This window comes from Rhinolophus sinicus, chromosome 3 (genome assembly GCF_057876585.1).
Source record: "Rhinolophus sinicus isolate RSI-liver-muscle chromosome 3, RSI-T2T, whole genome shotgun sequence".
NCBI classification, from domain to species: Eukaryota; Metazoa; Chordata; class Mammalia; order Chiroptera; family Rhinolophidae; genus Rhinolophus; species Rhinolophus sinicus.
This window is the reverse complement of record NC_142503.1, coordinates 128,055,212-128,083,124: the sequence shown is the minus strand read 5'-3', so window position 1 is coordinate 128,083,124 and position 27,913 is coordinate 128,055,212. Positions and strand designations below refer to the sequence as shown.

The window sequence follows — 27,913 nt, the reverse complement described above, 5'->3', positions numbered from 1 at the left end:
GGCAGGCAGTTCCCGCTGTCCCCTATGGAAAGAGGAGGAGGGAAAGGGCTAACTTGGTTCCAGGGCTCTGCCCCCTTTCTGATCTGGTTTGCCCTCCTCTTCCTTTCCTAGGCCCCTCCATTCCCCTGGCTCTCACATCCAAACCTGCTCTCCATCCTCTCTCAGCTGCCTTCCAAAGCAGCTCCTCATTCTGCTGGGAGTCCTGGAGTGCAAGGGCACGGGATGGGGACTCCTGCTACAGGTGAGGGGACAAGGAGGCAGAGCCAGCCTCCTTGGCACCAGGTTGCCTCTCTTTGCCTGGTTCCATGTATTTCTGTCTGTCTCTGAGTTTCCCTTCCCTTTCCCTCTGCCTGATTCCCTTTCTCAAAGTAGGACCTGGCCTCTGATTCTCCCTGGCGCCATGGTTCTGCCCATCTCAGGGTCTGACACGCCAACATTTCCATGAGTCTCTGCCTCTCTAAGCCTGACCTCTACTTACCCTCTGCCTGTCTCATCTCTGCCTCACATTTTGGTCTAGGGCCTTTGTCCACCTCTCTAATCTCATTGTTCTTCGCTTTCCTGCATTTCCTTGCATCTGAAGCTGACCGGGGATTCTTTCCGGGATTGCCCCCCTCAACCCTTCCAGCTCCTCTATCCAAGACTCGCCTTCCCTTTCTCCTCTTCCATCCCCTCTCAGCACCCTCCTCTCTTGTGACTCAGCTGCCCTTACTCTCTCACACCCACTGGCTCCTGCCATTCTCTCACCATCCAGATCTTCTGCACTGTCTTCTGCTCTGGGAGCTTAGATTTGCTGGTGTCCCCTGCACCTCCCTTTTCAAGCGTGTCCCTCTCTTTTCTCTACTGTTCTCCTTATTATTCTCCAAGTCCTTCCTAAGAAGAGGTGTGGTCCTAGTGTGGGAGAATGGAGAACGGTGTGAGGGGAAAAGTGGGATGGCCTGTGGATTTTTTCTCTTTGTTGGTTTCTCTGCCCCCCCCCCCCCCCCCGTCCCCTAGTTTCTTGAGCTCCCTCCCTCTCTCTCCACTGCCACACTCCTCAGGCCTTTCCTTCTCCCTTCCGCTCCTGTTTTCTAACGCTGGTATCCCTTCTTGCTGGGACAGACCCTCACTGTGGCTGCTACATTTGGAGCTCAGAGCTCAGAGTGGGGGACGGAGCGGGAACTTGGCTAGGAGTGGCTGTGTGTGGTGGGGTGGGGGAGATTCAGTCCAGGGCTGAACCAGGGCTTCAGGAGTCCCACTGCCTCCCAGGCCCCTGCCCTCTATGGCACACAGTCTCAGGCCTTTGCTAAGCAGCCCAGGTTTGGCAATGACTCCGGGGGGGGGGGGGGCTAGGCTTATTTAGCTGGAGGGGGCTTGCTCCTTCTTCCCAGCCCTCCAGTGACCCATTCTCTCCTTCTCTTCCCCAGAGTCATGCTCACATGTGACTCTCCCCAGCCCCTCCTCTGTCTGCCTCCTTTTGAGATGGCCTGCCACCAATGGGCCAAAGATCCCCCATTTTCCAGGAAGCCCAGATGAGGAGGGTCTTGGGGACAGAAGTTAACAGTGGGAAGAAATGAGGAAGAAGAAAGAAGTGCCCTGGATGGAGGGAACCAGGCCCTGGCAGATGAAGAGGAGATGAAGATGGGCTGAGGGTACATGTCTCTTGGTTTGGTGGAGAGAGGGGCACTGGCCTCTGGGGGTGGTTGGAGACAGTAGTGGTTGTGTCTGGAAGGACAGTGGGCTGCAGCTGCAAATCCTTGTACCCTCTCAAAGACTTGCCTTGGGGTCATTACCCCACTGCCAAAGTGCATAACACCTCAGAGAGCACCCCTACACACTAACCCTCCTCCTCATGGTCCAGTCCCAGTGTTGGTGGTGGTGGGAGTAGCACTGATCAGAGCTGGGGTGTATGTCTATAACAGATGTGCTCTATGCTCTAGGTAATCCTTAAAGGTTTCCCTAAATCTCCTTTAACGCTGAGTGTCTCTGGGCCAGGGAGAGGGCTGGGAGAAGAGGTGTCTGCGGCTGAGGAGGAGGTGAAGGGGAGCACAGACAGTGCAGCACTGGGGATGCTCAGAGCCCCACAGACTCCCGAGGGAGGCCTCCTTGGTCTGGCCCATGAAGCTGCCCTTCCTCCTTTGGAGTCCCACCTCCCCTTACCCCTGTGTCCTTCCCCCTGTGTCCATGTCCCCGTGTTCCTGTGGCGGGCAGGCAGTGAAAAAGAGTCCAGGGCAGGCTTTCACATCGAGGAAAATTGCTTTATTCTGCTTCCTCCAAAAGGGCTGCTCAATAGGCTCCGGGGCCGGGAGCTCCGTTGGCACCTCAGGGATAGGAGATCAAGAAGATGTGGCGAAGCTACTCTTCATTCAAGCCCTTTTGAAAGGAAACAAAGTCCAACTTAGCTCCGGATAGTTGGGTGTTGGGCAGGGATGGCACAGAAAACAGAGGGGAGACTGTGGTGGGGTGGGGGACTGCTGTGTGGCCTGACAGGGGCCCCCATGGTGGTGGGAAATGTGTCCTAGGGATCAGTGTAGAGGGTAAGTTCTGGAGTGTAGGGCTCTGGGGTCAGTCAGAGGGCAGCTATCTGGTTGAGGACAAGTGGTCCTCTGGGATGTCCATTTTAGGTTTGTGTTACAAGGTTGTAGGCCAAAACTAGGTGGAGAGAACTGGAGACTAGAGATTGCGGAAAATTGGGACATACTAGGTGTATATAAAGTGGGTTCTTCTAGGGTTGCAGACCACCCTAGGGCTGGGGTTCACAAAATCATTGAAAGTGAAAGGCTGGAAGAACCGTAGAAATCACAGAGGACTGAATCAGCTCGCCCTCTCGGGCCTGTGGTTCAGTTGTAGGGGATGAGTGGAGAAGAGGCACCCCTCGTATAGGGTGCTCTGTCCAAAGCGCACTGATGTCGGGGGGAGCACTGCTATGGGGCAATTAGAGTCCTGGGAGTGGGGGCGAGGAACCCACCTTGGTGCCAATGTCGCGGCTCTTGGCCCGCAGCTTATTGACCTGTGACTCAGCGATGTCCGCCCGCTCCTCTGCCTCATCTAGCTCATGCTGCACCTTGCGGAACTTGGACAGGTTGGTGTTGGCCTGCTCTTCCTGCGGGGGGTCAGAGGGGAGAGAGAATGAGGTGAGAGGGAGCCCGTGGTGCTCAGCCTCCCAGCCTAGAGCACCAGCTCCCCCATGTCCCTCCTCCAGCCTCAGTGCCCAGCAGGGTCACTCACGGCTTCCTCGGCCTGGCGCTTGTAGGCCTTGACTTTCAGCTGCAGCTTGTCCACCAGGTCCTGCAGCCGCAGAAGGTTCTTCCTGTCCTCCTCCGTCTGGGGGTCAAGGGTGGTCAGGAGTGAGGACCACACAGTTGTAGGAGGTATGCCCCTCCCCTCACTTGTCTTTATTCTGAATGTAACATCCTGACCCAATTCTATTATACTTTCTGATCTTCATCAAACACTTGTGCTCTCCTTATAATTTTTTACCCCCTCCAAAAAAAGTATGAATATTTTTAATGTTTTATATCAGAAAAGGGTCTAGGGAGCTGATGGGTCTCCTGAAATTGTGCACAAAATTCTGTGTGCACTGTCCTGGAAAGCAGGCCCTTCAAGATCCTGGAGCCCCATGAAGGACAAAGCCCACGGTATAATGGGATCTCCTGGGCTGCAGGGAAATGACGTAGACTTGACTGAGGTTAAGAACAAGTGTGCATAGAGGGATGGGGACTTTATGGATTAGAACAGAAACAAAATCTAATTGACAATACGATTCTAGAAAACACCATAGAGCTAAAGGCTACACCTCCCGGTGTAACTGGAATGTTATGAGATTTGTTTGAATGGCTTTGATATACTTTTGGTGTATTTTGGTGGAGATGTCACCAGGTCAAAGCTTGGCTACATCAGTTGCTTTCCGATAACCTGTGCAGGGTGAGTTCTGTCTGGAGCTCTCTGTGTGTCACCAGGGGACAGGCTGAGGTTAAAGGCGGAGGGGGCACTCTCAGCCAGGAGGCGCAGAGACTGACCTCTGAGCCAGGGGACAATCAGGATAGGACGGGGCTTGGCGATGTGGAAATGGGCATCCAGGGGTTGCACTCCCACCCCTTGTACTGGAAGAGGCTCACAGAGAACATTTCATTGCTTTTGGGTGGTTGTCACCCTGGCTTCAGGCCTTGGTGCAGAAGGCCCAGCCCCAGAGCAGCCGCAGGGCCCACACCTGGTAGGTGAGCTCCTTGATGCGACGCTCACTCTTCCTCATGCCCTTGATTGACTCAGCGTTGCGCTTTTGCTCGGCCTCCAGCTCATTCTCCAGCTCCCGCACCCGGGCCTCCAGCTTCTGCAGCTGCTTCTTGCCGCCCTTGAGGGCGATCTGCTCAGCCTCGTCCAGCCGGTGCTGCAGGTCCTTAATGGTCTGCTCCATGTTCTTCTTCATGCGCTCCAGGTGGGCGCTGGTGTCCTGCTCCTTCTTCAGCTCCTCCGCCATCATGGCGGCCTGCGGAGAGGAGAGAGGTGACATATGGTCTGGCTCAGTCCTCACACACTCACTGCCTGGCAAGCAGACCCTGGAGTAGGAAGGTGGAGCAGGGGAACTCACATCTGTGATGGCCTTCTTGGCCTTCTCCTCGGCGTTCCTGCACTCCTGCACCGCCTCCTCCACTTCAGTCTGAAGCTGGGACAGGTCTGCGTCCATCTTTTTCTTCTGGTTGATGAGGCTGGTGTTCTGAGGACCAGGGTGAGCAGAGCATCCATGAGTGGTTCCCAAACCTCACCCACTGGCTCCTTCCAGCCGGCGCTTCCCCCCAGGAACACCCAGGGGAGCCGCTCACCTGGGAGTGCAGCAGCTGCACCCGCTCGCTGGTCTCGATCAGCTCCTGCTCGGCCAGCTTCCGAGACCGCTCTGTCTGCTCCACCACGGCCCGCAGCTCCTCCAGCTCGGCCTGCAGCAGGTTGTTGCGCCGCTCCACAATGGCGATGTTCTCCTTCAGGTCATCGTTGACCCGGACCGCGTCGTCCAGATGGATCTGGGTGTCCTGTGCATCAGGAGGACGGGCATGAGAGACCGAAGAGGATGCCGGCGGGAAGCCCACCACAGTGGCTCAGGAGGAGCCCATGGGCTGTCGCTGCAATGGCCCCGGGGCAGGAGGGATCTGGAGCTGTGATGGGACACCATCGGCAACTTGGCCACATGGAAGACGTCCCCTGTCTGGGGAGCTGCCTTCCTATATCCAAGAGTCTCCATGTACCTTGAGCAAGCTCTGGAGGCTCTTGACTTGCTTCTGGGCCTCAGCGGCCACGCGGTTGGCATGGCTGAGCTGGATCTCCATCTCGTTGAGGTCACCCTCCATCTTCTTCTTCACCCTCAGGGCTTCGTTGCGGCTGCGCGTCTCTGCATCCAGGGAGGTCTGCAGCGAGTCCACCACCCGCAGGTGGTTGCGCTTGGCCTGCTCCATCTCCTCATCCTTCTCGGCCAGCTTCCGCTCAATCTCTGCCTTGATCTGGTTGAACTCCAGCTGGGCCCGGAGGATCTTGCCCTCCTCGTGCTCCAGGGAGGCCTAGTGGGGGCAGAGGGCAGGGACAGAGGGTCTGAGGCGGAGAGTCGGGGCACCAGGCAGGGGTAGGGGTCTGTCCATGAATTGTGGACACAAAGTGAGTTTGACAGTGGTGTAAGTGGTTCACTCAAAGAATCAGAAGGAGGAAGAACAAAAGAGAATTCAAAAGAAGAAGAAATAGGCCTCATAGAAGATGATTCAGGCCCTCAAAGAGGAGAGCGAGTAATGAAGACAAAGAGGAAAATGAACAGAAAGGTGTTGCCAAGGAAACAGGCAATCAGGCACAGAATGCAAAAACCCCAAAGAGGGAGGCTGAGGTGGAAAGGGGAGCAGTGTGGAAACAGGAAATCTTGTCTTAAATGTAATAGGTAAAACATTTGTGTGAAGGGAATTGAGTGAATTGTTCATTCATTCCACAATATTTGTTGAGTGCCCACTATGTGCCAGGCACTGTTCTAGGCTACGAGAGTGGATCAGTGAACAAATCAGACAAAAGGGAGATGAGAATAGGGACCACAGCCCAGAGCTCACCTTCCCTCTCCACCTCCCCGCAAAACACACACCTCAGCTTCCTCAAGAGCTGACTGCAGCTCCAGCTTCTCTGCCTCCAGCTGCTTGCGGATCTTCTCCAGCTCGTGTATACTCTTTCCACTGGAACCCAACTGCTCAGTCAGGTCAGTGATCTCCTCTGTGGGAGGGGCAGGGTGACTCAGTTGGGGGCTGCCATGGTCCATTAGGGGAGGGCATGCTTCTTGGAACTCCTGTGTGGCACCACGAGTGGGCACTCGCCCCACCCCTCCCGGCCTCAGGCCCCAGCGCACCCTGAAGGTTCTTGTTCTCCCGCTTGAAGGTCTCCAGGTGCTCCAGGGACTCCTCGTAGGCGTTCTTGAGCTTGAAGAGCTCGGTGCTGAGGGAGCGCGCCTCCTTCTGCGAGGACTCCAGCTCTGACTGCGACTCCTCATACTTCTGCTTCCACTCGGCCAGGATCTGTGGGAACAGGGGTAGGGCTCACTGCGCAGCCGCAGCCCCAGCCCAGTCCCCACCTGCAGGGCTGTCCAGGCCCTTCGCCTGGGCTCAGCCTCCTCCCCGCCTCCAAGGATGATGTCCCTGGCCTCACACTGATGCCAATCCCCCTGCTCTGCCCCCTGGCTGTGTCCCCCACCAGGGACCACCTTGTCGAAGTTCCTCTGCTTCTTGTCCAGGGCCGCAGCGGCCGCGTTGGAGCGCTCCACGTCCACCATGAGGTCCTCAATCTCGTTCTGCAGCCGGTGCTTGGTCTTCTCTAGCGATGAGCACTTGGCATTGACGGCCTCCACGGCCTCCTCAGCCTCCTGTAGCCGCTGGGCCAGCTTCTTCCTGCCAGGGGGAAGGTGGGAGTGGGGAGGATGAAGGGTGTGGATTTGGACAAGGGGAAACAACATGAGTCTTCTGTAAAACAATCCTTGAAAACTCAGAAGCGTTGTGGGAGAAGCCTGGGCCCTAAGTGGCTGAGAACTGGCAGGCGGAGGGTCTTGAAGGCAGGGTGTGAAGACCCACAGCACCCAGGAGGGCCTTCTGGATGGCAAGCCTCTGAGCCAGCCTTTAGGCTGCAGACATGGAGGGAGCATGGGCTTCTACAGCCCACCCCCGTTCCTCCTGCCACAGCACCCTGCCCCAGATGGGGAGCATTCTGCCCTCAGACAAACCTTTTGTTCGTCTTATATTTGGATAAGAAACATAACGCGAGCAAAAAGCTTCCCTGAGAGGAGAAGGGGGTGGGGCCAGGGCAGGGTCCTTCTGTGTTGTCACAGCGTAGCTGAGTTCTGTTTCGTGTCATGAATCTACAATGGACTGAGGACTGGGGAGCAGGCTGCGTCCTGCCTGCAAAAGGCCCTCAGCCAGAGGCGGGCACTGGGGACTCACTTGGCCTCCTCGAGCTCCTCAGTCCGCTGGATGGCATCTGTCTCGTACTTGGTCCTCCACTGGGCCACCTCTGAGTTGGCCTTGGACAGGACCCGCTGCAGCTCGGCCTTGGCCTCTGTCTCCTCCTCATACTGCTCCCGCAGCAGGTCACAGTCATGCCGGGCTGACTGCAGTGCATGGGCCAGGGCGTTCTTCGCCTGGGGACGTGGGCACCGGGAGGTGGGCTCAGCTTTCTCCATAATGCAACCCCAGCCCTTTCCTGTCTTTTCACCCTATTTTCAACAGCAACGCCCCCCCACCCCGAAGACTCACCTATCTCTAAATCTCCAGTAGACCTGGAATGGTCTGCTGAGTACCAGTAAGAAAGAATGCCCACACAGCACCACACTATTTATGAAACACTTTAGGCCCATCGCTCCTGTGCTCCTCACGGCAGCAGATATTACCATTCTCACCCCCATTTTGAGGGGAGGAGACAGAGGCTCACAGAGGTTAGGTGATTTCCCCAACATCACCAAGCTCTAAGAGGCAGATTAGGATTTGAGCCCTGACCTTTTTTAAAAGTCATATTCTTTTCTTTTTCAGGAGGCCCTCAAAATGCTAAAAAGAGGCTCCAGTGAGTTTTTTTAGTTTCAGATTGCTAACCCAGGGCCCACAGTCACCCTTAGCTCATGCCATCCCCCACCCCCTCAAGGGATGGCAACAGAAAGGGCTCAGCCTGGGGGATAGACTTAAGAGACATGTGGAGGGGTCTAGGCTATTATTCCTTTTGGAATTCTGGGAGAATAATGTATGGACAATAAGCCTCAAGGAAATGATGTGGATGAAAGGCCAGCTGCTATGTTCCTTGGGGTGGGCTAAGGGGCCTCAGTCTAGGCCTCACCTTAACCTCCTCCTCCAGCTGCCTCTTGAGGTCCTCCAGCTGCTGGGTGTAGGTGAGCTTGCCTCGGGTCAGCTGGGAGATCAGCGCCTCCTTCTCATCCAGCTGTCGGGACAGCTCACCTGAACAGGAGCAAGACACACTCAACTCTTGAAGGCCAGGCACTCGTCTCTCCCCCCAACTCCTCTCCTAACCCTTGAGCCCCATTGTCTGGAGGTGTGTGTGTGTGTGTGTGTGTGTGTGTGTGTGTGTGTGTGTCTACCCAAGGCTGGGTTGGTTCAGAAAGTCAGGGGAGGCTGGGCCGGGGCTCACCATTCTCAGTTTGAAGCTTGGCCCGCTGGCTGGTGAGGTCATTGACAGAACGCTGGGTCTCCTCAGCTTTGCAACGATGCTCATTCATCTGGTCTTCCAGGGTCCGGCACATCTTCTCCAGGTTAGCCTGAGAGAGGCAGGAGAGTCATACAATGGTTGTAGGGGTCACTGAAAGGGTTATTAGGGGTGCTATTAAATGAGAAGGAAGAGGGAAGGCATGGAAGGAAGGAGAGGATCAGAGAACTGGGTAGAAGAAAGAAAGTGGGAAGCTGAACCATCAAGGAAGAGAGGAGACATGGGCAGATGTTGGAGGTGGGTGGAGGCAGTGGGAGGAGGGGAGAGGCTGAGCACCTTGGCCTTGATGATCTGCTCCATGTTGGAGGTGACGTCATCCAGCTCCAGCTTGAACTCACTCTTCTCCTTCTCCAGCTTCTGCTTCACACGCTGCAGGTTGTCGATCTGCTCGCCCAGCTCAGCCACACTGTCCGCGTGCTTCTTGCGCAGGGCGGCGGCCGTGGCCTCATGCTGCAGTGTGGCCTCCTCCAGGTCCCGCCTCATCTTCTGGAACTCGGCCTCACGCTTCTTGTTCATCTCAATCTGCACAGACGTGGCCCCGCCAGCCTCTTCCAGCCGCTCACTGATCTCCTCCAGCTCCCGGGACAGGTCTGAGCGCAGCTTCTCCACCTTGGCGCGGGCGGTGCGCTCGGCCTCCAGCTCCTCCTCTAGCTCCTCAATGCGAGCCTGAACCGGGACGCAAAGGGCTCAGACCCACCGCCTGGCACCCTCCATGGGAGACCCCTGCTCAGCCTCTAGAAGACTCCTGGCTTGACTGGAACAGCAAGTCAGTTTAGTTCTACCAATGGAGGTATGGAAATAAGAGGATTTGTGGGTGATGGTTTAGACAGCCAAGTTAGCCTTCCTTTAGGCCAAAACATTACACATTGTCTTTACTGGAAGGAAAGAGGTTGAAGGTTGCTCTTGAAGAGGGACAAAGTGTTCTAGGGATATTTTAAGCAGTTTAGTGGCAAAAAAATGTTAAAAGTCAGAATGAGAGAGCCATGTTTGTCTGACCAGACAACTAAAGACCTCACAGTGTCTGCTCTAGAAATAAGAACCAAAGTCACAGATCATCAGGGCTGAAGGGACCTTAAAAGTTGCCGGGTAACAGGGGAGACCCAGAGATCTGGAGTGGGCTCCCCTATGATCACTGGCTAAACCAGAGCTGAGACAGAAAGCCAAGATTTCTGTGCCCCTCCCAGACCTGTGAGCTTTTCAAGGCCTCTTCCTATGCCATCCTTGGATTACCCCGCCCCTCCTGAAGGTGCTCCATAGGGGAACTATGATAGCTCAGTGTCTCCCTTCATGGACACACAGCGAGCACCTATAATGCTGGGAGAGGACAGCCTGGAGGAAGGAGTTGGAGAAGCTGAGAACCACCCCCAGAGACTCCAGCACCCACTTTGGGCATCCCAGATCTCACCTGAAGCTCTTTTAGCTTCTTCTGCAGCTGGATGCCCAGGGCCTGCTCATCCTCAATCCTTGCATTCAAGGCATTCACCTCAAAGTCCTTCCTGTGGGGAAGGAGGGAGGGTGAGGCAAGGGAGGCTGTTTTGGTTCCAAGAAGGCCCACCAGTTGTTGGAAATGATAATTAAACAAACGGAAAGCAGGATTTCATCAGAAAAAAAAAAGCTTCCAGGGCCAATGGGGGGTGTGTGCAGAGGGTGGTCCACGTGCTGAAAGATTGAAGTCCAACAGGAAGTGTAATGGGAAGAACACTGTAGGTGGAGTGGTAAGACCTGGGCTCTAAGGGACTCTGCTTCTTTGGTCTGTAAAATGAATGGGTTCAACTAGATTGTTTCAAAGGTCCCTTTAAGCTCCAATGATCTTTAATTCTGTCATTGTTACTTTGAATTTGGTTAACCTTTCTGAGCCTTTGTTTCCTCTTCGGTAAATTGAGGCTAAAAATACCCTCTTTAAAAGATGGTTTGAGGATCAAAGGGATCATATATTTATTTATTCCTTCCATAAACATTGTGCCTGGGGAAGTGTGAAGACTCCCAGGCAGACAGCCTGATGGAGATGTGACTCATGGTGATCCTCAGCGCCTTTCAAAGTCCTGACCCTAAAGTACCGTCATATCTTCGATTATCCAAATATGTTCTGCAGGTTCACTGTTTACCAAGCTGGAAAATGGAGCTATACATTTTGGAAGCACTTGCAATAAGAATTAGAACCACAAGTTTATAAGAACAAAGAAATGGCCCAGACCCTGCATTGCTTAAGTGTGACAGCTGACCCATTTCTCTGTGGCCTTCTGCACTCTCTAAAGGACCTAAAAGAACTTTCTTGAAAGGTTTTGTGTGGAGCCTTCCTCCATGTTAGGCAACTGGTCTCTAAAGGGACTTGTGTATAAAGGGGGCGAGCTGTTATTTTCCATCCCTTTTGAGTGCCCAACAGGAAGGAAGGACTGGAGGGATCCAAGTTAGACTCTTTGCTTGGCCCTGATGTACGTGTCTGGGGGAGGAAAGTCCTTTGCCTGGAGGCTTTGTCCACAGTTTTGTACCCACTTCTTGAGCCTGCATGAGGCTGTTGCCTGAGGATGGATGTCTTGGGTCACCTTGGACTGCCATTGGCAGAATAGGCTGCTGGGCTAGGGACAAGGAAAGGTGACAGCGAGGGGAATACGCTACTTTTTCAGTCGCTCATCCAGCTGCTGCTTGTCATTCTCCAGGTCCATGATGCTCTCCTGAGTCAACTTTAGGTCACCCTCCAGCTTCCGCTTTGCTCGCTCCAGGTCCATACGCACCTTCTTTTCTTGCTCTAGGGACCCTTCCAGCTGATGGAGAGAAGGACCAGCACGTCTCGTGAGGCCAAGCATGCTGACTTGGGGATTTGGAAGCTCAGTCACTCCAGGGTTGGGGGACCCCAAGAGATGTCCAGGACTTGGGAAAGCTTCCCCAGAGTGGGCCAAATGTTACCAGGAGGCTGTGAGTGTGCCTAGCATGTAGGGATGCTCAGTAGCTGATAAATGATTGAATGAATGACTATGGGATGAAACCCCAAAGCTGTGTTCATTCATTCTGCATCCTTTAAGAACCTACTGGGTTTCAGGCTAAGCACTGCAGTCACAAAATTGAATAAATCCAAGTTTCCACCTAAAGGAAGCTCAGTCTTATGGCTGAGACAGATACTTCAATAATGATAACTCAGAGTGATAAGTGACTCAATAGAGAGGCACAAAAAACAATCTGTGGGAACAATGATCACTGAGGACCAGATCCTGCCTAAAATATTAAAAGTCTAAAGGTCCTCTTTGAGGAGCCTTACAAAATTCCAAGAAACATGTGTTTTTATGATATAACCCTCTAAATCCTGTGATTAAAGACAGATGTATAAGCTAGAACCTAAATTGAAATAAGGAAGCCCATCTCCACTGTTGAACATATCAGTGAGATGAGATACATATTTGATCATGCTTTCCCTTTTCTATCCCCAAACTCTCTTACAGAAAAGTTTCAGGGAAGGGAACACTCTCTAACACCACCCTCCACACACACATGCACGCACGCACGCACACAAAGCACAGGTGGACATGGTATATCTAGGCCCTGTGACAATCTACTCACATCGTCCACCTGCTGCTCCAGCTTGACCTTAGACTTGGTCAATGTGTTGACCTTGTCCTCCTCAGCCTGAAGGTCATCCAGGGCCTGCTGGTGGGCCTCTTGCAGAGCTTTCTTCTCCTTGGTCAGCTTGACGATGATCTCATCCAGCCCAGCCATCTCCTCTGTCAGGTTCTTCACCTGCCGACCAAGAACCCCCACCACCATTAAGGTCAAAGATCACCAGCCTGGAGACATCTAAGGAGATCTCTAATGCCAAGGACCACACTGCTGTCAGGATCCCCTGAGAGCCCTGGTCTTGTAAGGTCAATGTGGTCTGGGAATCTCGAGGAGACCTAGGCTGGAGCCAGAGGGAGCTGCCCTCACCTTGTTCTCTGTTGCGTGCTTCTCTTTCTCCACCTTGGCCAATGTCAGCTCCAGGTCATCAATGTCCCTTTTGAGCTCAGAGCACTCGTCTTCCAGCTTGCGCTTCTTGGCGGTGAGCTCAGCATTCATCTCCTCCTCATCCTCCAGCCTCTCATTCATCTCCTTCACCTTGGCCTCCAGCTGGATCTTGTTCTTGATCAGCTGGTCGCAGCGCTCCTCCGCGTCAGCTAAGTTGTCTTGTTCCTGAGGGTGAGATACAGAGGACAGGCTGTCCAATGGGTGGAGTCCTCGCGTGGCGGGTAGAGGGAGGGAGAGGCTTAGTCCTCACTACAGGAGGCGAGCTCCAGGATATCTACTGCTGAGAAGAACCTCAGAAGGATGGGGAGGGGAAGAATTTTAGGGCAATGTGAGGGGGGCATTGGAGGGCCAGGAGCAGGGAGAAGGAAACCAGAAGTCTCTATCTGTCTCCCTTGCTCTGGTCTCCTCCACTCTGCTCCTGGCCCTCCAACGCCCCCCTCACATTGAAGGGAGGGAACTACATTTGCTGAATGCCAGAACTTTACATATTTATAATCTAGTGAGATGGGCAGCTTTATTCCCTATCTAGAGATGAGGACATTGAGATTCAAAGACAATGCATGGTTAGCCCAAGGTCATGAAATTATTGAGCTGTGGATCCAGAATGAATCCAGGTGGAAAGCCTGTGTTTTAAAAGTTAGTTCTTTTCCCCCTTCCCTTTCCTTCTCTTGAAGGATCTCTTTGGAGGTTTTTGAAGTGTTAACCCCAGAATCCTCTGCCTGTGAGGGGAAAGATTGTGAGACTCTGGGTGGAGAGGAGCAGGGTGTGTGGGAGATGTAGGCAGAACAGGGTGGAAGAGCCACCAAAGGCCCAGAGCCTCACCGCTTGCACTTGGAGCTGTAGGTCGTTCTTCTCCTGCAGCAGGGACACCATCTTCTCCTCCAGCTCCTTGCGGCGAGCCTCGGACTTCTCTAGTGCCTCTTTGAGGCGCCCAAACTCCTCCTTCATGTTGGCCATCTCCTTCTCTGTCTCTGCACTCTTTAGCAGTGGCTTGATCTTGAAGTAGAGCTTCATCCAGGGCCAGTTCTTGACTCCCATGAAGGCCCGAATGTTCCACTGGATTATCAGCAGGGAGTCTCTGCAGGGGCCCAGTGAGAGGGGTGGTGAAAGCGCCCTCCTCCCTCCTTCCTGTCCTGAGGCCCACTAGTAGGTAGTGGCCCTTTCCTTCATCTGTTCCGCTCTCTGAGCCTGAGGCCCACCCTGTGTCTGTATGAACCCCTCCTGCCAGTCTTGTTGTTTGAAGAACCAGTGAGCTTTTTGCGGACACTGCCCTTGAACCAGCCTGTACCTCATGACTAGGAACCTCCCTGAGATCTCTCACCTGCGTTCCAGAAGCTTCTTGAATTCCATTCTGGAGAGCACACCCCTGGACTGGGCCTGGATACGGGTGATGATGCGGCTCAGCTTCTCGTCTCGCATCTCTTCCAGCAGCCCCAGCAGCCCCGCCTTGAAGAACACCTGTGGGCAAAGGGGAAGAGCCAAGGGGGCCACAGCTCAGAGAAGGGTATCCAGGGAGCAGGAAGAGGGTGGGAGACTCTGGCTGAGCTCCCAGGGGACCCATCGCCTGCTCATCCTAGACCTGGGAGCAAAATGTGACAGACAAGACAGAAAGAAGGCCTGGCTTCCAGCACTTGGGTTGATACAGGAAGCCAGGAATCAAGGGTCTGCCTTCCAAACTCCCAGTTGCTCCACTCAACATGGCCGCTGTGGGGACAGAGGCCCAGAGAGCAGTTTCCAGGCTCTCGGCCTCACGTGGAACAGTGCTGGATCAGGTAATAGACGGCCATCAGCTATAACTGGTTGGCCATCAGCTGTTACTGGTTAGCCATTAGCCACTGCTATAACTGCCGTGGCTAAGCTAGCAAGCATGGATTGCAGTTAGAGCGGGGGATTGCAGGTAGCAAGTGGGATTGGTTGGCAGAGAAGCGGACGGCAGGTTGCGGATCGTGTGGCTCCTGCTTCCTGTGTCTCCAACCCAGCCGCCAATGAGAATGTAGAGGTATGACTCCACCATCTATGGCTCCGTGGGTGTTCCTTTTTGGCCTCACCATGTCTTGCATTCTTGTGCGGGGAGCGGGACCAGAGACCCCGCATGACACTCTGCATGACAGCCACACAGCCTACAATTCCACCCAATGGGGCTCTAGACTCACCTTGGTGTGGCCGAACTTGTACTGGTTGTGGTCAATGTCCAGGGAGCCCAGCAGCTTCTCTGCCCCTTTCCTGCTGTCAATGAACTGTCCTTCGGGGATGGCTGCTGGGTTCAGGATGCGATACCTGGGAGGGAGTTTCCCGGAGTCACCCACGTTCTTCACCCCTCTGCTCTGCCCTCAGAACTCGGGGACCCCTGCAGACTTCCCTCCCTACCAAGGCCACTGGGGTTCTCCCCTGTTCCCTGAGCCCTGGGGGGCCTTGTACCCACCTCTGCCGGAAGTCCCCATAGAGGATGCGGTTTGGGAAGCCCTTCCTGCAGATGCGGATGCCCTCCAGCACGCCGTTGCAGCGCAGCTGGTGCATGACCAGGGGGTTGTCCATCACCCCTGTGGCGGGGGGAGGGGAGAGGAGCATGTGGACAGAGCCCTGGACTGAGAGCCAAAAAATCCCGGGTTCTGATCCTGGCTCTGCCACTTATTAGCTGGTAACATTAGCAAGTCAGTTAATGATGATCCTTAATTTTTTTTCTAGCCCACTTTTAAGAGTAACCAAAAGGATTTCACATTTCTTATTTTATATGGTTTATGCCTATTATCATTGGTGGTAGCCAGGGCAGATACATCCCATTTCCTAGAGAATAAACTAAGCCCAGATTGGTAAGGGACCTGGCCAAGGTCACTAAGCTGATCAGAACAGAGCCAAGCCTTGAACACAGGCCCCTGAGCCTCTATCTCCTTATCAGTCAAAAAAGGATGAACAACCCTTACACATCTCATTGGGGGTTGTAAAGCATTTGCGAGGTAATGTCCTTCTAAGTGCCTTACACATTACCCTGAGTTACACATTCCAAATGTAAGGTACTGGGGTGGGGGTGGGCTGTGGGTCCTCATGGGGGTCGGAAGGAGAAGAATGTGATTTGGAAAGCACTGCGTTGAGAGGTTAGGAGATGACTTAGAAGGTCCTGTCCCCAGGGTCGTGTATCTCCAGCTGTGGTCTGAGCCTGAGTTCAGGGGCTCACCAGGAGACTTGGTCTCATTGGGGATGATGCAGCGCACAAAGTGGGGATGTGTGCAGCGCAAGTTGGTCATCAGCTTGTTCAGATTTTCCTGTGGGTCAAGAAACAAAAGGGAAAAGTAAAGAAAATGGAAGAGAAGTAACAAAAAAGAGAAGAAAGGAGGAAGGGAAAGAGAGATACAGAGAATGTGTGGAGCTAAAGAGAATGAAGGAATGCTAGGGGAAGACATGGAGGAAGAGATAGACGATGGAAGGCAGGAGGGAAAGAAAAGAAAGATGAGATGGGAACTGAATAAAGAAAGAGGCCAGCAGATGAAGGTGAAGAGAATGGAGATGAAGAAATGAGAAGACAAAGAGTGGAAAGGATCATGAATGAAATGAGGGGTGGGGGTGGGGGGTAGTGGGAGGAGTCAGGATGAATAAGGCAGGGAAGGAGCCATGTTGGGCTGGGACTGGTGTCACACACTCACCCTGTGTAGAGCTGACACGGTCTGAAAGGATGAGCCTTTTTTGCCCTTGCTTTTGCCCTTCTCAACAGCTGTGGGAAAGAGTCAAAAAAAGGAGCACAAGTGGGCATGTGGGGAGGCTAGGGTAGGGGTAAAGATTCGCAGCCTCTCTTCATATCCTTGCTGGCATTTGGCCTCCAGGTAAGGGTCTTTGTTGTGGTTGCCTCAGTTTCTCCACCCAATTCGATCTCACTGAGCCTATAACCCTTGGGCACAGCCTGACATGGAAATGGTGGGGTGTAGCAATTGATCTGCTTCAGATCCAGGGCAGAAATCCTGCTCCTTAATCCCCTGGGTCCCAGTCTCTACTTACGTGCATCAGCCCCAGCATAGTTGGCAAACAGGTTGCTGAGCAGCTTGAGAGAAGACTTCTGGTACAAGCCCACCACTGTCTCATTCAGCGGGTCTTTGTTCTTCTGCAGCCATCCCAGGATGTTGTAGTCCACGGTGCCGGCATAGTGGATCAAGGAGAAGTGGGCTTCCTGCTTCCCCTTGACATTGCGTGGCTTCTGGAAGTTGTTGGACTTGCCCAGGTGGTTGTCGTACAGCTTGGCCTTGAAGGTCATGTCAGTGGCCTTGGGGAACATGCACTCCTCCTCCAGGATGGACATGATGCCCATGGGCTGAGGGTAGAAGGGAGAGCATCACTGAGCATACCTCATGCAAATGGAGATAGATCCTGCTCTAGGGTCACTATTTGCTTGTGGAGATGCTCCTTTGGATGTTAAGGTAACAGGCTCCGGTCTGATTACAGTTATCTATTGAGTGACACCTGTTAAAGCCTTCCCCAGGTGGAAGACTTTGTTTGATGTCAGAGGGACTTTTTTGAAAGTCTGGGAATGTGGAAGCTGTAGGTGCTTTACACACCACTCTATCACCCGGGTCCCTGAGATGTTGGGGTGGAAAAATAGGTGCCCTCTTACAATCCCCTACCCTGCCCTCAGACTTTCTGTTCCTTGGAAGGCTAAACCAGGGGTGATAAACACACTGGTGTGGGAGGCCATCCTGGATGTGCGCTCCCTTGTGTGTCCACTTTCAAGCCCCTGGGAACTTGACTCTCCCAGGTGCCACCATGTCCTGAGGGGCTAGGACAACACAGGGCTCTGGAAACTAGGCTTCAGATCCTTCTGTTATCCAGATCTTTTCCCCAGAAGGGATGGGGCTGCCATTTTTTCTGGGAGTTTATGTGGGTATAAGTAGAAAGCTCAGGTGGTGGGGCAGCACCTTCTCGATGAGGTCGATGCAGGCCTGCAGGTCCATGCCGAAGTCAATGAACTCCCACTCGATGCCCTCCTTCTTGTACTCCTCCTGCTCCAGCACGAACATGTGGTGGTTGAAGAACTGCTGCAGCTTCTCGTTGGTGAAGTTGATGCACAGCTGCTCAAAGCTGTTGAACTGCAGAGGAGTGAGGGCAGGAGCCGGTCAGCTAGGCCGGCGGCCGAGGTGGCCGGTGGGGTCAGCCCAGGGCTGTGTCCAGCCCAGCGAGGGGTGTGGCTGGTCCCCTCCCTGATCAGGGCAGGAAGGGAGCGCTGTCCCTGAAGTCAGGATGATGACTGCCTCTGTCACTGCTGAACCCCACTGATTGCCCACGCCTAGTCTATGGCTGGCACTCAACAAATGGTTGTTGCATGTGCCAACGAGTGAGTTGTTGTTCTCCCCACTCCCAGGGCTCTGCCCACTCACGTCAAAGATCTCGAAGCCGGCGATGTCCAGGACTCCGATGAAGTACTGGCGTGGCTGCTTGGTCTCCAGGGTGGCGTTGATCCGCGTCACCATCCAGTTGAACATCTTCTCGTACACTGACTTGGCCAGTGCCCCGATGGCATATGAAACCTGGAAGGAGAGACCCAAGTAAGCAGAGTGTTTGGGTAGGGTGAATTCTAGAGCTCCCACTGCATCATGCCATTCCCCGCCACCATTTGTCTTTTGAAGATGACCCACCTGCTGGACATTCTGCCCCTTGGTGACGTACTCATTGCCCACTTTCACCCGAGGGTGGCACAGCCCCTTCAGTAGGTCAGCTGAGTTCAGCCCCATGAGGTAGGCAGACTTGTCAGCCTCTGGAAGGAAAGGGCAGGTAACTAAGTTGTTAAAGAGATGACTCCTCTGCAGATGCGGCCCTCAGTGACACTACATGTGTCCCCAGCATCCCAGACTCCCACCTTCAGTGCCATCCGGCTCAGCCTGCTCCTCTCGCTGCTTCTGTTTGAACTTCATATTTCCAAAGTGCATGATGGCGCCTGTCAGCTTGTAAATGGAGTTCTTCTCCTCTGGAGTGAAGCCCAGAACGTCAAAGGCATTCTGTAGACAGGCCCCGTATTGGGGACCATAGGAAAGGAAGTAAGGCAGGAAAATGAGCTTCCTCTTCAGTTGTAGAGAGAGCTCATCTCCTGAATCCCTGTGGGTTCTGAGACTCCCGTATCCAGCGGGGACTCCAAAACAAAGGTATGAGTGAAGAGTGGAGCGCAGGCTGCCTCAGCCCCAGTGTCAGTGGTCACAGCTATTTTCTGGAGGTCCTCTGGGTTACCCACTCATGTTTCCTACTATTGCACCTTTTCTAAGCCCTACACTTGCTTTGCTGCCTAGACCTTCCATACCTGTCCATATCTGTTCTTTACCTAGCCTGCCCAGGCCAGGGTGTCTACACGGACAGATATAGAAGGTCCTCCCCTCCCTTCTTCCTTTGGTGACACCTTATTTCTTGTCTTGTCTACTTTTCTATCCCATGGCTTCCAGCCCTCTCTGGTTTGACCAAATATTTGCCAGCCTTGTCTCATGACACCCATACCTCAGTACAGCCTGGTCAGAGGGACATACTGGCCCTAAGGGAGGGGCCATACCACTGTGAACCACAGGCAGCCAGTGTCAGCTCCACCCCTGGGCCAGTGGAATGGCCCCATTTGCCCCTTACTGCCACTCTCCTCACCTCTCGATTAAGTCCTTAGACACTTACATCAGTGGCTATGAGCTCCTCAGAGTCATCAATCGAGGCCACAGTGGTCTCTCCTTGGGAGATGAAGGCGTAATCGTAGGGGTTGTTGGTGATCAGCAGCATGTCTGGCGGGGAGAAGGTGTGGTTAGGATGTGGCATAAACCCTGGTTGTCACTGGGGCTGCCTGCCACAGCACATGACACAGGACAGGGCTTAATGTGGCCCCACATTCCCCAGAACTGAATCCAGCAGTGCCATAAACCCAGAGCATCCGACCATCAGCCGCGAGCAGACGGGACCAGGTTGCCATGGAGATAGTTGGTCTCAGTTGGTAGCTCTGACTCACCCAGCAGTTCAGGCTTTTTGTTAGACAGGATTTGGTAAAAAATGTGATAATCTCTCTCTGATTTCAGCTGGAAAATAACTCTGGATTTTTCCAGAAGGTCTGTGAACAGTAAGGGAGAAGAGAGAAAGAAAAGGTTAGGAGTTAGGTACAAGGAAATAGAGGAAAATGAGTCACAAATGTAGCTAGCAAGCAGAAGGCAGAGGGAGAGGAAGAAGAGAGAAAGCAGGAGACTCATACATAGACACACAGAGGTGGAGATGGAGACTGAGACCGAGGAGGAGAGAAATAGTCTCAGAGAAAGACACACAGACCTGCAGAGACAGAGATGGAGAAAGACCATAGGAAGTCTGAGAGAGAGAGAGATGTTATACAGACCTAGAGACACAGAGACACAGACAGAGAGAGACAAAAAGAGAGGGAGAGAGACTGAGAGCCAGAGACCTAGAGAGAAAAGAGACAGAGAGAGAGGAGAGAGAGGTTGGGATTGAGATGGTTAGAACGAGGGTGAGTTCAGGCTGAGCCCTAGCAGAATCATGGCACTCACAGGTCTCTATGTCTGCAGATGCCAACTTTCCGGTTGCCCCAAAATGGATTCGAATGAATTTTCCCTGGAGAGATGGAGCAATGTGGTGATGAGCTGAAGGAAGGCTCATATTTGATACCATTCCTTGACCAGCCCAAATCCCAAGTCCAAGGTCAGGGACCACTCACGAAGCGGGAGGAGTTGTCATTCCGTAAGGTCTTGGCGTTGCCGAAGGCCTCCAGGGCGGGGTTGGCCTGGATGATCTGGTCCTCCAGGGTGCCCTGTGAAGGTCGGGAAGGTGCCACGTTAGAGGGCTCGCTTTTTGCAGTTTGGTCCCTTGAGGGACAGCAGGCCTACCTTGCCTGGGTTCTGGTCCTTCTTGCTGCGATCCCCAATGGCGGCGATAACAGCAAAGTACTGAATGACCCTCTTGGTGTTGACTGTCTTCCCAGCCCCGGATTCTCCGCTGTCAGGACATTAAGGGGCTCATTAAGCAGTGCACAAACACTGCTTGAAGCCAACGAGCGTCAAGTCAGGAGAGAGTGCCTGGTCCTATGGACAGTGGGAGCCCTGATGCAGGCAGCTGGCAGGTACAATGCATCCCAAACACACAGCTGTATTCTGACATCCATGGCGTCAGGGGTAGCAACCAGGAAGGATGCCACAAGAAGGTGATGGATTTGGGCACGTGGAACCTGCTCTTAGCTGGTTAAAGGCAATCAGAAGATGTGGGCCAGGACTGTTTTGAATACGAATGGGTGGGGCTGGAAGACTGGGGAAGGTTTCTGAAGGGAAAGATGAAAGAACATGAAAAGGTGAAGAAGACACGCTGATACCAGGCTTAAGGATAAATGATGAGTTGGGGGAGAGTGAGTGAAGGAGATGGGAGAGGAAAAATAAGAGAGGGAAGGGGAAGAGCAAAGAGAAGGTAAGGGGAAAGGCCAGAGAAGAAAGAGGAGCTGGCGTGAAGCTGGAGAGAGTAATGAGTGGGGTGTGCATAGAGACTGGGGGCTCTGATGGGGGCTGGGGTCAGGGAGATTCTGCGAGGAAATAGGGTAGGAGCCATACTCACGTGATGAGGATGGACTGGTTTTCTCTGTCTGTGGAGAGAAAATGGGGAGGAATAGTCAGGAGCCACACAGGATGCTCTTGTTTGGTGCCCCCCACCCCTCATCCGCTGCCTTGCTCTCGGCTCACCTGTCAGCATGTACTGATAGGCGTTGTCGGAGATGGAGAAGATGTGGGGCGGCGCCTCACTCCTCTTCTTGCCCCGGTAGGCGGCCACCACCTCAGCGTTGTACACCGGCAGCCACTTGTAGGGGTTGATGGTGACACAGAAGAGGCCTGAGTAGGTCTAGGTATAGAAAAGGAGCAGTGGGTGCCAGTGATAAAGAGGGGGGTGGCAGTTTTCAGAGTTAGAAAAGATCCTGGGAGAGGAAGAAGAGAACGGACAATCTATGAGTGCACAAAATCGGAGTGATGCCTGCCCCCGGGTATTAAAACTAAACCAAATGATGTAGGGACTAGGGCAGAGTACAATACTGCCTGCGCACAAAGAACAGAATCTCTTGTCTCCTCCAGGTGGTGGATATGCAGGGACCAGGAAGCGACCAGATTCAGAGGCATATCCCAGGTGACACACTCACGTAGATCATCCAGGCCGCATAGCGCTCCTTGAGGTTGTAGAGCACCGCGGGCTCGTTCAGGAAGGTCAGCATGGCCATATCCTCGATCTTGTCGAACTTGGGTGGGTTCTGCTGTAACACCTGGTCCTCCTTCACAGTCACCGTCTGCAACAGCCCACATGCAGGCCCTCCTGTCAACCCTCCCTCAGCAGGGATAGGAGTTGGGCAAGTTACAGGATAATGGTGTTCAAGAGAGAAGGAGCCAGGATCACGGAGAAGATAGACTGGATATTGGGAGCAGGAAGGCCTCTTTGGAAGGTGTGGATCCCTACCCAAAGGAAGGGAAAACTGGACTGTCTTCAGGTCTGTGTGAGTGAATTCTGGTGGCATCCCACTCTGCACCCAAGGGTTGAGGGGTGTCAGGATGGCCTCTTATGGCAGCCCTGCCACTCACCTTGCCATTCTGGGTCTCAGCAGTGACTTTGCCACCCTCTCGAGACACGATCTTAGCCTTGACGAACTCTTCTTTGTCATCAGGCACGAAGACATCCTTCTTGAGGTCAAAAGGCCTGGTCTGGGCTTCCAGCCGCTCCTTCTCTGACTTGCGCAGGAAGGGGGCGGCGGCCCCATACGCTGCCATCTCTGCATCCCCCATGACTGTGCCTGCAGTGCACAGAAGAAGGAGTTGGCTGCCCTCCCATCTACCTTCCTTCCCCTCTGCTCTCCTCCCCGCGCTCTCCTCTTCAGGGGGACCCCAGAGCCTAGCCCTATGCCCAGGAGTCAGGAGGGCTCACCTGTAAGTCCCTTGTTCCTTGAGCTTATCCCTGAACCTGAGATGCCTAGCAAATCTATTGGGCAGAGGGGAAGCAGACATTTGTTCAGCCTGGGGCTATGCTAGAAAAGGGAAGAGCGCCCTAAGCTTCTGTGGAAGCAGGGAGCTGACTGTATCCATCTCCAACCCTGTCCCGCCCTGGCCCCCTCACTAGTCACAGATAAGGACTCCTGGTTGCCGAGACATTCTCCCCCAAGGCAAGGCAGAAACTCGAGTTCCGCATCTTCCCAAATTCCCTCACACCCCATCTTCGGCTTTCCTTACCTTGGCTTCTCAAGTATGTCTATGAGAGGAAAGTGTCTCAAGCCTGCAGGAGATCTGGAGAGAGGGAAGGCTATGTCAGGGCCACCTCCCTGCTGCTGCCTGGCTCTGCCCTCCAGCACCCACCCCACCCTCCCCCAGGCCTGAAAGCAGGTGGGACGTGGTAGTCAGCTTCTCTGGTCCTGTCCTCTCTCTTGCTTTCCAAGCTATTCCCTTTTCCCCCCTGAGCACTAGTCCTAACAGTTTTCTGAGCCCTAATCCCCTTTCCTCCTAGGAGATGGTCCCACCCTTGCCTATACCTATCTCATGAAAGGTTAAGGGGCTTCCTTGTCCAAAACACATAGCAGTAAGCAGTGGAGCCAGCACTTGAACCCAAGTCTCATGACTCTAAAGCCAGTTCTTGTCCATCCTGTCCCCCTCTGATTGTCAGTCTTGGTGGACATGACAGGACACCCTGTGGGCATTCTTTCATAAACCCACTCATCACACAGCTGAACACATTCCACATGTCCTCGCTGTACACTGCTCATGCCTCACACAGACCTGCTTCCTTCCTAAAGCTTGGCACCCCCCCCCCCAGTGTGCCATTACACCGCAGCAACAGACACACATGTCGAACCTGTGTACAGCAGAGACAGGCTCACGTCGCTGTACACTGTCGAGTATGCAGAGACCTGGCACAGCCACACCGCGTGCCCATGAGCTCCTTTTGCGGGCTGTACACACACTGCGGCAGTCTCGACTTCTGGATGCGCACACAAATGCCTCCATGTGCGTGGACATGGGTAGTGGCACACTGCAGACCTCACAGAACTATCTTTTAAGCACACACGCTTTCTAATTCTTCTCTGCCATCTTCATCCCCTCCTCCTCCCCCACATGGACCTGCTTGTCCTTAGGCATGATCATAAACACACCTCTCTCTCGATATTTCCATATCCTAGTCAGTGAGGTACATACCCTCTCACCATACATTCAGACCATGCATCCTGTGTACACCACACACACACACACACACACACACACACACACCCTCTAATGCATTCTGATCCCATATACTCAGATACAGATATCCCCCTGTAACACATGCGCCCCCCTTTTTCCTGGGGCACATACATGCATGTTTAGATCTGTACATGTGTGCTCAGTGCCCAGACCCACTACTCTGCATGAAGCCCTGCAGGCAGCTTGCTGTTCCTAGAGGAGCCCCTTCCTAAACCTGGGGCCCCCGTATCCTAGGAGAAGGCCTCCAGCTCCGCACTCCTACCTGAGAGCAGCCAGGACAGATAGAGTGCTGGAGAGAGTTGTGGAGCCTGACCTGGTCAGGGGCTGTATATATGGGGCAGCAGGGCGCCCCCACCCCCACTTGCACCCAGTCCCCAGCCGGATTTAGAAAGGGCTGTTGTCACTAGAAGCATTTCCCCCAGGCTCCCCCCCTTTCCTAAACAGTGCTCCCCTCCCCCTCTAGCTAGGAAACAATTGGAAGTGGTCGTCATTGTTATGGCACGGAGTGTGCAGGGTCTGAGTTCCAGGGGCGGAGATGGCTCAAAGTGCAGCCAAAATATCTCCCAGGCCAGGCCTCACATTCCACAGCTAGCAGAAGAGGGAACTGACCACAACTGACCAGACCACCGTAACCTCAGGCAGGCAGGGCCCTGGCCCTTCCCCAGGGCTCTCCGGGCCCCTCACACTGCTGTCCCTCAGTCCCTTGCCCCCAGCACTGGTCTGGCCCCACTTGCACAGGTTCCTCCCTGCTCCCTGGCTTGGGTCCTGCAGCCATCTGTGAGATGGGAGGGGGCTGAGTGTCAGCAGCAGAGGGGTAGGGCAGAGTTGGGACCTGGCAACAAGGTGTGGGCTAGACTGGGGCAGCTGGAAGGAGGTTTCCCACCCACGCGAAAAGAACAACAACCAGGGAGCTTGGAGATGGGGTCTCTGACTCAGGTACTGGTGATTTCCTTGGACCCGCCAGGTGATATGTTGAGTCACTGAGCGTCAGAGCCAGACAGGCCATGGTGATGGGTCGAAGCCCTTCATTTTATGGAGAAGAGAAGTGCCTTCTTTAAGGCCATGTAGTCAGTCAGGGCAGCACAATTCAAGGGTGGGGAGAAAACTCAGCAGACTGGGGATGGAACCCAGTCTGTGGAGGAGAGCTGGGAGTGTAAGGAGGCAAGGGCCCACTTTGTACGGAGAGCGGGCCCGGCTGCCAGCTGGTCCTACCTGTTGGAACCTCCTAGCTCTGCCCACGGGTACTAAACACCTAGCCCAGAGCCATACATTCTCAGAACCACAGATAACACCGCACTTGTAGAAGACCTGTAACCAAGACAGTCATCAGCTGGCCACCCACCCTCTTGTGTTCTGTGGGGCCGTCTCTGTCCAGACCTGGTGCGACTGGTATTCTGGCAGGTGGAGCAGAAGGACAGGGAAGATCTCCCCCTTTCCTGCAGACCTCAGGAGCCACCACAGAGGAGGTGGGGAAGGGGAGCTGGGGCTCAGTCTGTGAGCACAGGCCATAGCCAATGCCACGCTCTTCTAGCAATGGGGGGGACGGGGGTGCAAGCCTCACTGGCTCCGTGTCCAGGCCACCATTGCGTGGTTTGGTTTGAAATCCCCCCTCCTTCCCAAACGCAGCTCTTCAGTGCATGTGGGTTAACCCATCTGATTAGCAGTCCTGTCCGCTTGGAAGGAGAGCCACAGGCCTCAGGGATGGGGGTAGAGCAGGTGCACTTTGACAATGGGGTGGGCACAGCAGGGATGGCCAAGTCCAGGTGAGAGCCTCAGTGGGGGCTGCTTGGTAACCAAGGCACAGCCTGAGGGCATTGAGCAGCTGTGGAGGGGGTGCGGGTAACTGGGGTGTGGACCACAAATGCAGATGTCTGGTCCAGTGCAGCCACAGCTCTGCAGTGCTGTGGTATACAGCTGCTGGGGCCCAGCTGCTAAGATGTCCCACAAAACAAACTTTGGGTGTCCCTCCTGGGCCCTGCCAGGTGCTGAGGAATTAGGCCCAAGGGCTCACAATGAAGGGCAAAACCTCTTTTCATCCACCCTTTCCAGCTTCCCAAGCTCAAAGCTGCTGCCCCTCCCTGATTTCCCGGGGCTCGGGCACAGAAGCAGGCACTTGAGAGGCACCAACGATGCTTAGGACACGACTGGGCCATTTCAAAGTCAGTGTCTTCACGATGGGCCAGCCTCTGTGGCTGCAAAGTTGGGAAGACTTTTCTACCTTTAACAAATTAATCAATCATACTTTGTTTCCCTCTTGGCGGGTTTGCGGGGCACTGGTACAGTGTTACTATTCTCTACTCCCCATTGCAGAATAGAACTCACCTCCCTGCCTCTAGGCTCTCTGCCTCACATATCTAATCTGGAAACAGATTGGAGGGCCTGATGTCCTTCAAGACCCCTACTTGTTCCCCAGCCCTTTGGCACCTGCTCTTGGTTCCATCAGGATTTTCTTCCTTCTGCACCCGATTGTCTGAAGACGGAGCAGCTGTGCTGATTCCTTCACTCAACAAGTATTTACTGAGTGGCTCCTATGAGTACCAGGCGTTGCTCTAATCAATGAGGATCGAATGGTGACTAAAATAAAGACTCCTCCTTTAGGCAGCTCTATCCAACTGTTTGCAGAATTGAAATCCAAGCCTGGGCTTATAGTCAGTGTCTTTGCTCACATGCACATGCCTGGTGGGGAGGAGCGAGGGGCCCAGGGTCCCACTGGGTGGGGGTGGGTGGGGATCGCACAGCGTGCCCTACGGAGTGATAGCAGACAAGACAAAGGAGAGCAGAGCAAAATGCTATAAATAAAGAGGGGTTGGAGGGAGGGCTGCTTCACCAAGGTAGACCAAATAAGGCCTGGAGTGGAAGGAAGGTGATTTGTCTCCCCGGCCCTTCTCTCCCCTCCCCTCCCCGGCCGTGTGCCTGCTTTGTCTGGGCTCTGTCACCACCCTGATCAAGTATCAGGCCCAAACAGAGGCCACTTGCTATGAACATGCCTGCGGGAGTTCAGAGGAAAAATTGCTAACATCACTACGAGGAATGGGGAGAGGAGGGGTGCTCTAGGGCGAATTACAGGAGACCCCAATGTAGAAAGATGGAAATCAGAAAGGAGCCCCCAAACCCAAAGTGATGGGAACAGGAGAGGGTCAGAAAGAGGCAGGGAGGTTGGCCCAAGAAGAGGAATGAGGTCCCAGTTTGCGCACGTGAGAAAAGGGACCCACCCTGGAGTGGGGATGTGTGCGCCTATCCGCCTGCCCCTAGGTTCCCTGACCTTGGGGGCACCGCTACCCAGCCTCCACATGAGCCTGGGATTACGCCTGAGCTTTGTGCCTGTCTCAGATTTCCCTTTACAAACAGCTGCTCCTCCTTGTCATTCTTTTGTCTTCCTCCTGGCTCTAAAAGCTTTTGTCCCCTTCTGCACCCCGCCCGCCTTCCTAGTCCAGAGTCTCTGCTTTACAATAGACAGTGGACAACTGGAAAACGGAGGGGGGCAGGGACTGGGGCTGGCCCAGTTCCGTTTGAGGTGTTTGGGAAGGTGGATCTTGCCATCAGGGATTGTTTGGAGGGGTACAAGTCACCCAAAGGGCGGCTTTGTGAGTGTGGCCAATTTGAATCCAGGGCTCGAGGCCTCAGAGGGCTTGCAAGGGGCAGCCTGGTGAGCTTTGGGGTGAGTCACAAAGATTCACTCTGTTGTCCCGCTGTGTGGTTGAAGTCAGTCACAGAAACTCTTTGAGTCAGTTTTGTTGTCTGTAACATGGGGATAGTCACATTTCCCTTCCAGGGCTGTTAAGACCACTGGTGTGCACAGGTAAGCATCCAGCACAGCCCCCCACACAGACTGGGTTCTCACTGTGGCAGCTTTTATCGTTAGGAACACAGACTCGACTGCAGGTAGGTAGGGCCGTTACCCCACCATAACTTCTCTGCTCCACACCTCCCTTATGCCCCACTAAAGCCATTTGGGTTCCAGGGATGGTCTGGGCCCGGGGGGATCAGAGACCCAGCGATCCTGTGGTCTCTTCCACCCAGGTTGTGGCTGCCCT

The 27,913-nt window shown here is 54.0% G+C and overlaps 1 protein-coding gene and 2 long non-coding RNA genes across 9 annotated transcripts; 2 read left to right on the top strand and 1 right to left on the bottom strand.

The window, feature by feature from the left end:
- The first annotated feature begins 55 nt into the window (after nucleotides 1-55).
- LOC148758586 (uncharacterized) lies at nucleotides 56-26,486 on the top strand. Of its 6 annotated transcripts, none has more exons than XR_016020822.1 (6): nucleotides 56-241; nucleotides 1,404-1,628; nucleotides 2,978-3,058; nucleotides 18,023-18,206; nucleotides 20,609-22,144; nucleotides 22,319-26,486. It is a non-coding gene; the product is annotated as an uncharacterized LOC148758586 (long non-coding RNA). The 6 variants fall into 6 exon arrangements; XR_016020821.1 differs by having other exon boundaries at nucleotides 20,609-22,150; XR_016020820.1 differs by having other exon boundaries at nucleotides 65-241; nucleotides 20,609-20,746; nucleotides 21,738-26,486.
- LOC148758587 (myosin-7) lies at nucleotides 2,221-24,230 on the bottom strand. 2 transcript variants are annotated; one of them, XM_088796994.1, is made up of 40 exons: nucleotides 24,142-24,230; nucleotides 22,878-22,931; nucleotides 22,236-22,444; nucleotides 21,803-21,946; nucleotides 21,354-21,510; nucleotides 21,229-21,256; nucleotides 20,514-20,622; nucleotides 20,345-20,437; nucleotides 20,178-20,241; nucleotides 19,634-19,732; nucleotides 19,309-19,412; nucleotides 18,518-18,656; nucleotides 18,297-18,415; nucleotides 18,039-18,188; nucleotides 17,580-17,750; nucleotides 16,669-16,978; nucleotides 16,320-16,387; nucleotides 15,854-15,941; nucleotides 15,104-15,221; nucleotides 14,835-14,958; nucleotides 14,003-14,139; nucleotides 13,504-13,759; nucleotides 12,604-12,846; nucleotides 12,241-12,417; nucleotides 11,305-11,450; nucleotides 10,094-10,184; nucleotides 8,965-9,354; nucleotides 8,614-8,740; nucleotides 8,305-8,423; nucleotides 7,422-7,618; nucleotides 6,692-6,875; nucleotides 6,341-6,506; nucleotides 6,083-6,207; nucleotides 5,214-5,522; nucleotides 4,797-5,000; nucleotides 4,565-4,690; nucleotides 4,187-4,462; nucleotides 3,205-3,300; nucleotides 2,945-3,079; nucleotides 2,221-2,349 (listed from the first exon to the last, which is right to left on the bottom strand). In XM_088796994.1, the coding sequence occupies exons 3-40, from the start codon at nucleotides 22,434-22,436 to the stop codon at nucleotides 2,332-2,334; spliced, it is 5,808 nt and encodes a 1,935-aa protein (XP_088653120.1). In that variant the 5' UTR covers nucleotides 22,437-22,444; nucleotides 22,878-22,931; nucleotides 24,142-24,230; the 3' UTR covers nucleotides 2,221-2,331. The 2 variants fall into 2 exon arrangements, with proteins under 2 accessions (XP_088653120.1, XP_088653119.1); XM_088796993.1 differs by lacking the exons at nucleotides 22,236-22,444; nucleotides 22,878-22,931; nucleotides 24,142-24,230 and having other exon boundaries at nucleotides 21,803-22,171.
- Nucleotides 9,340-11,659, top strand: LOC148758588 (uncharacterized). Its single transcript, XR_016020823.1, has 2 exons — nucleotides 9,340-9,478; nucleotides 11,346-11,659. It is a non-coding gene; the product is annotated as an uncharacterized LOC148758588 (long non-coding RNA).
- Nucleotides 26,487-27,913: the final 1,427 nt, after the last annotated feature.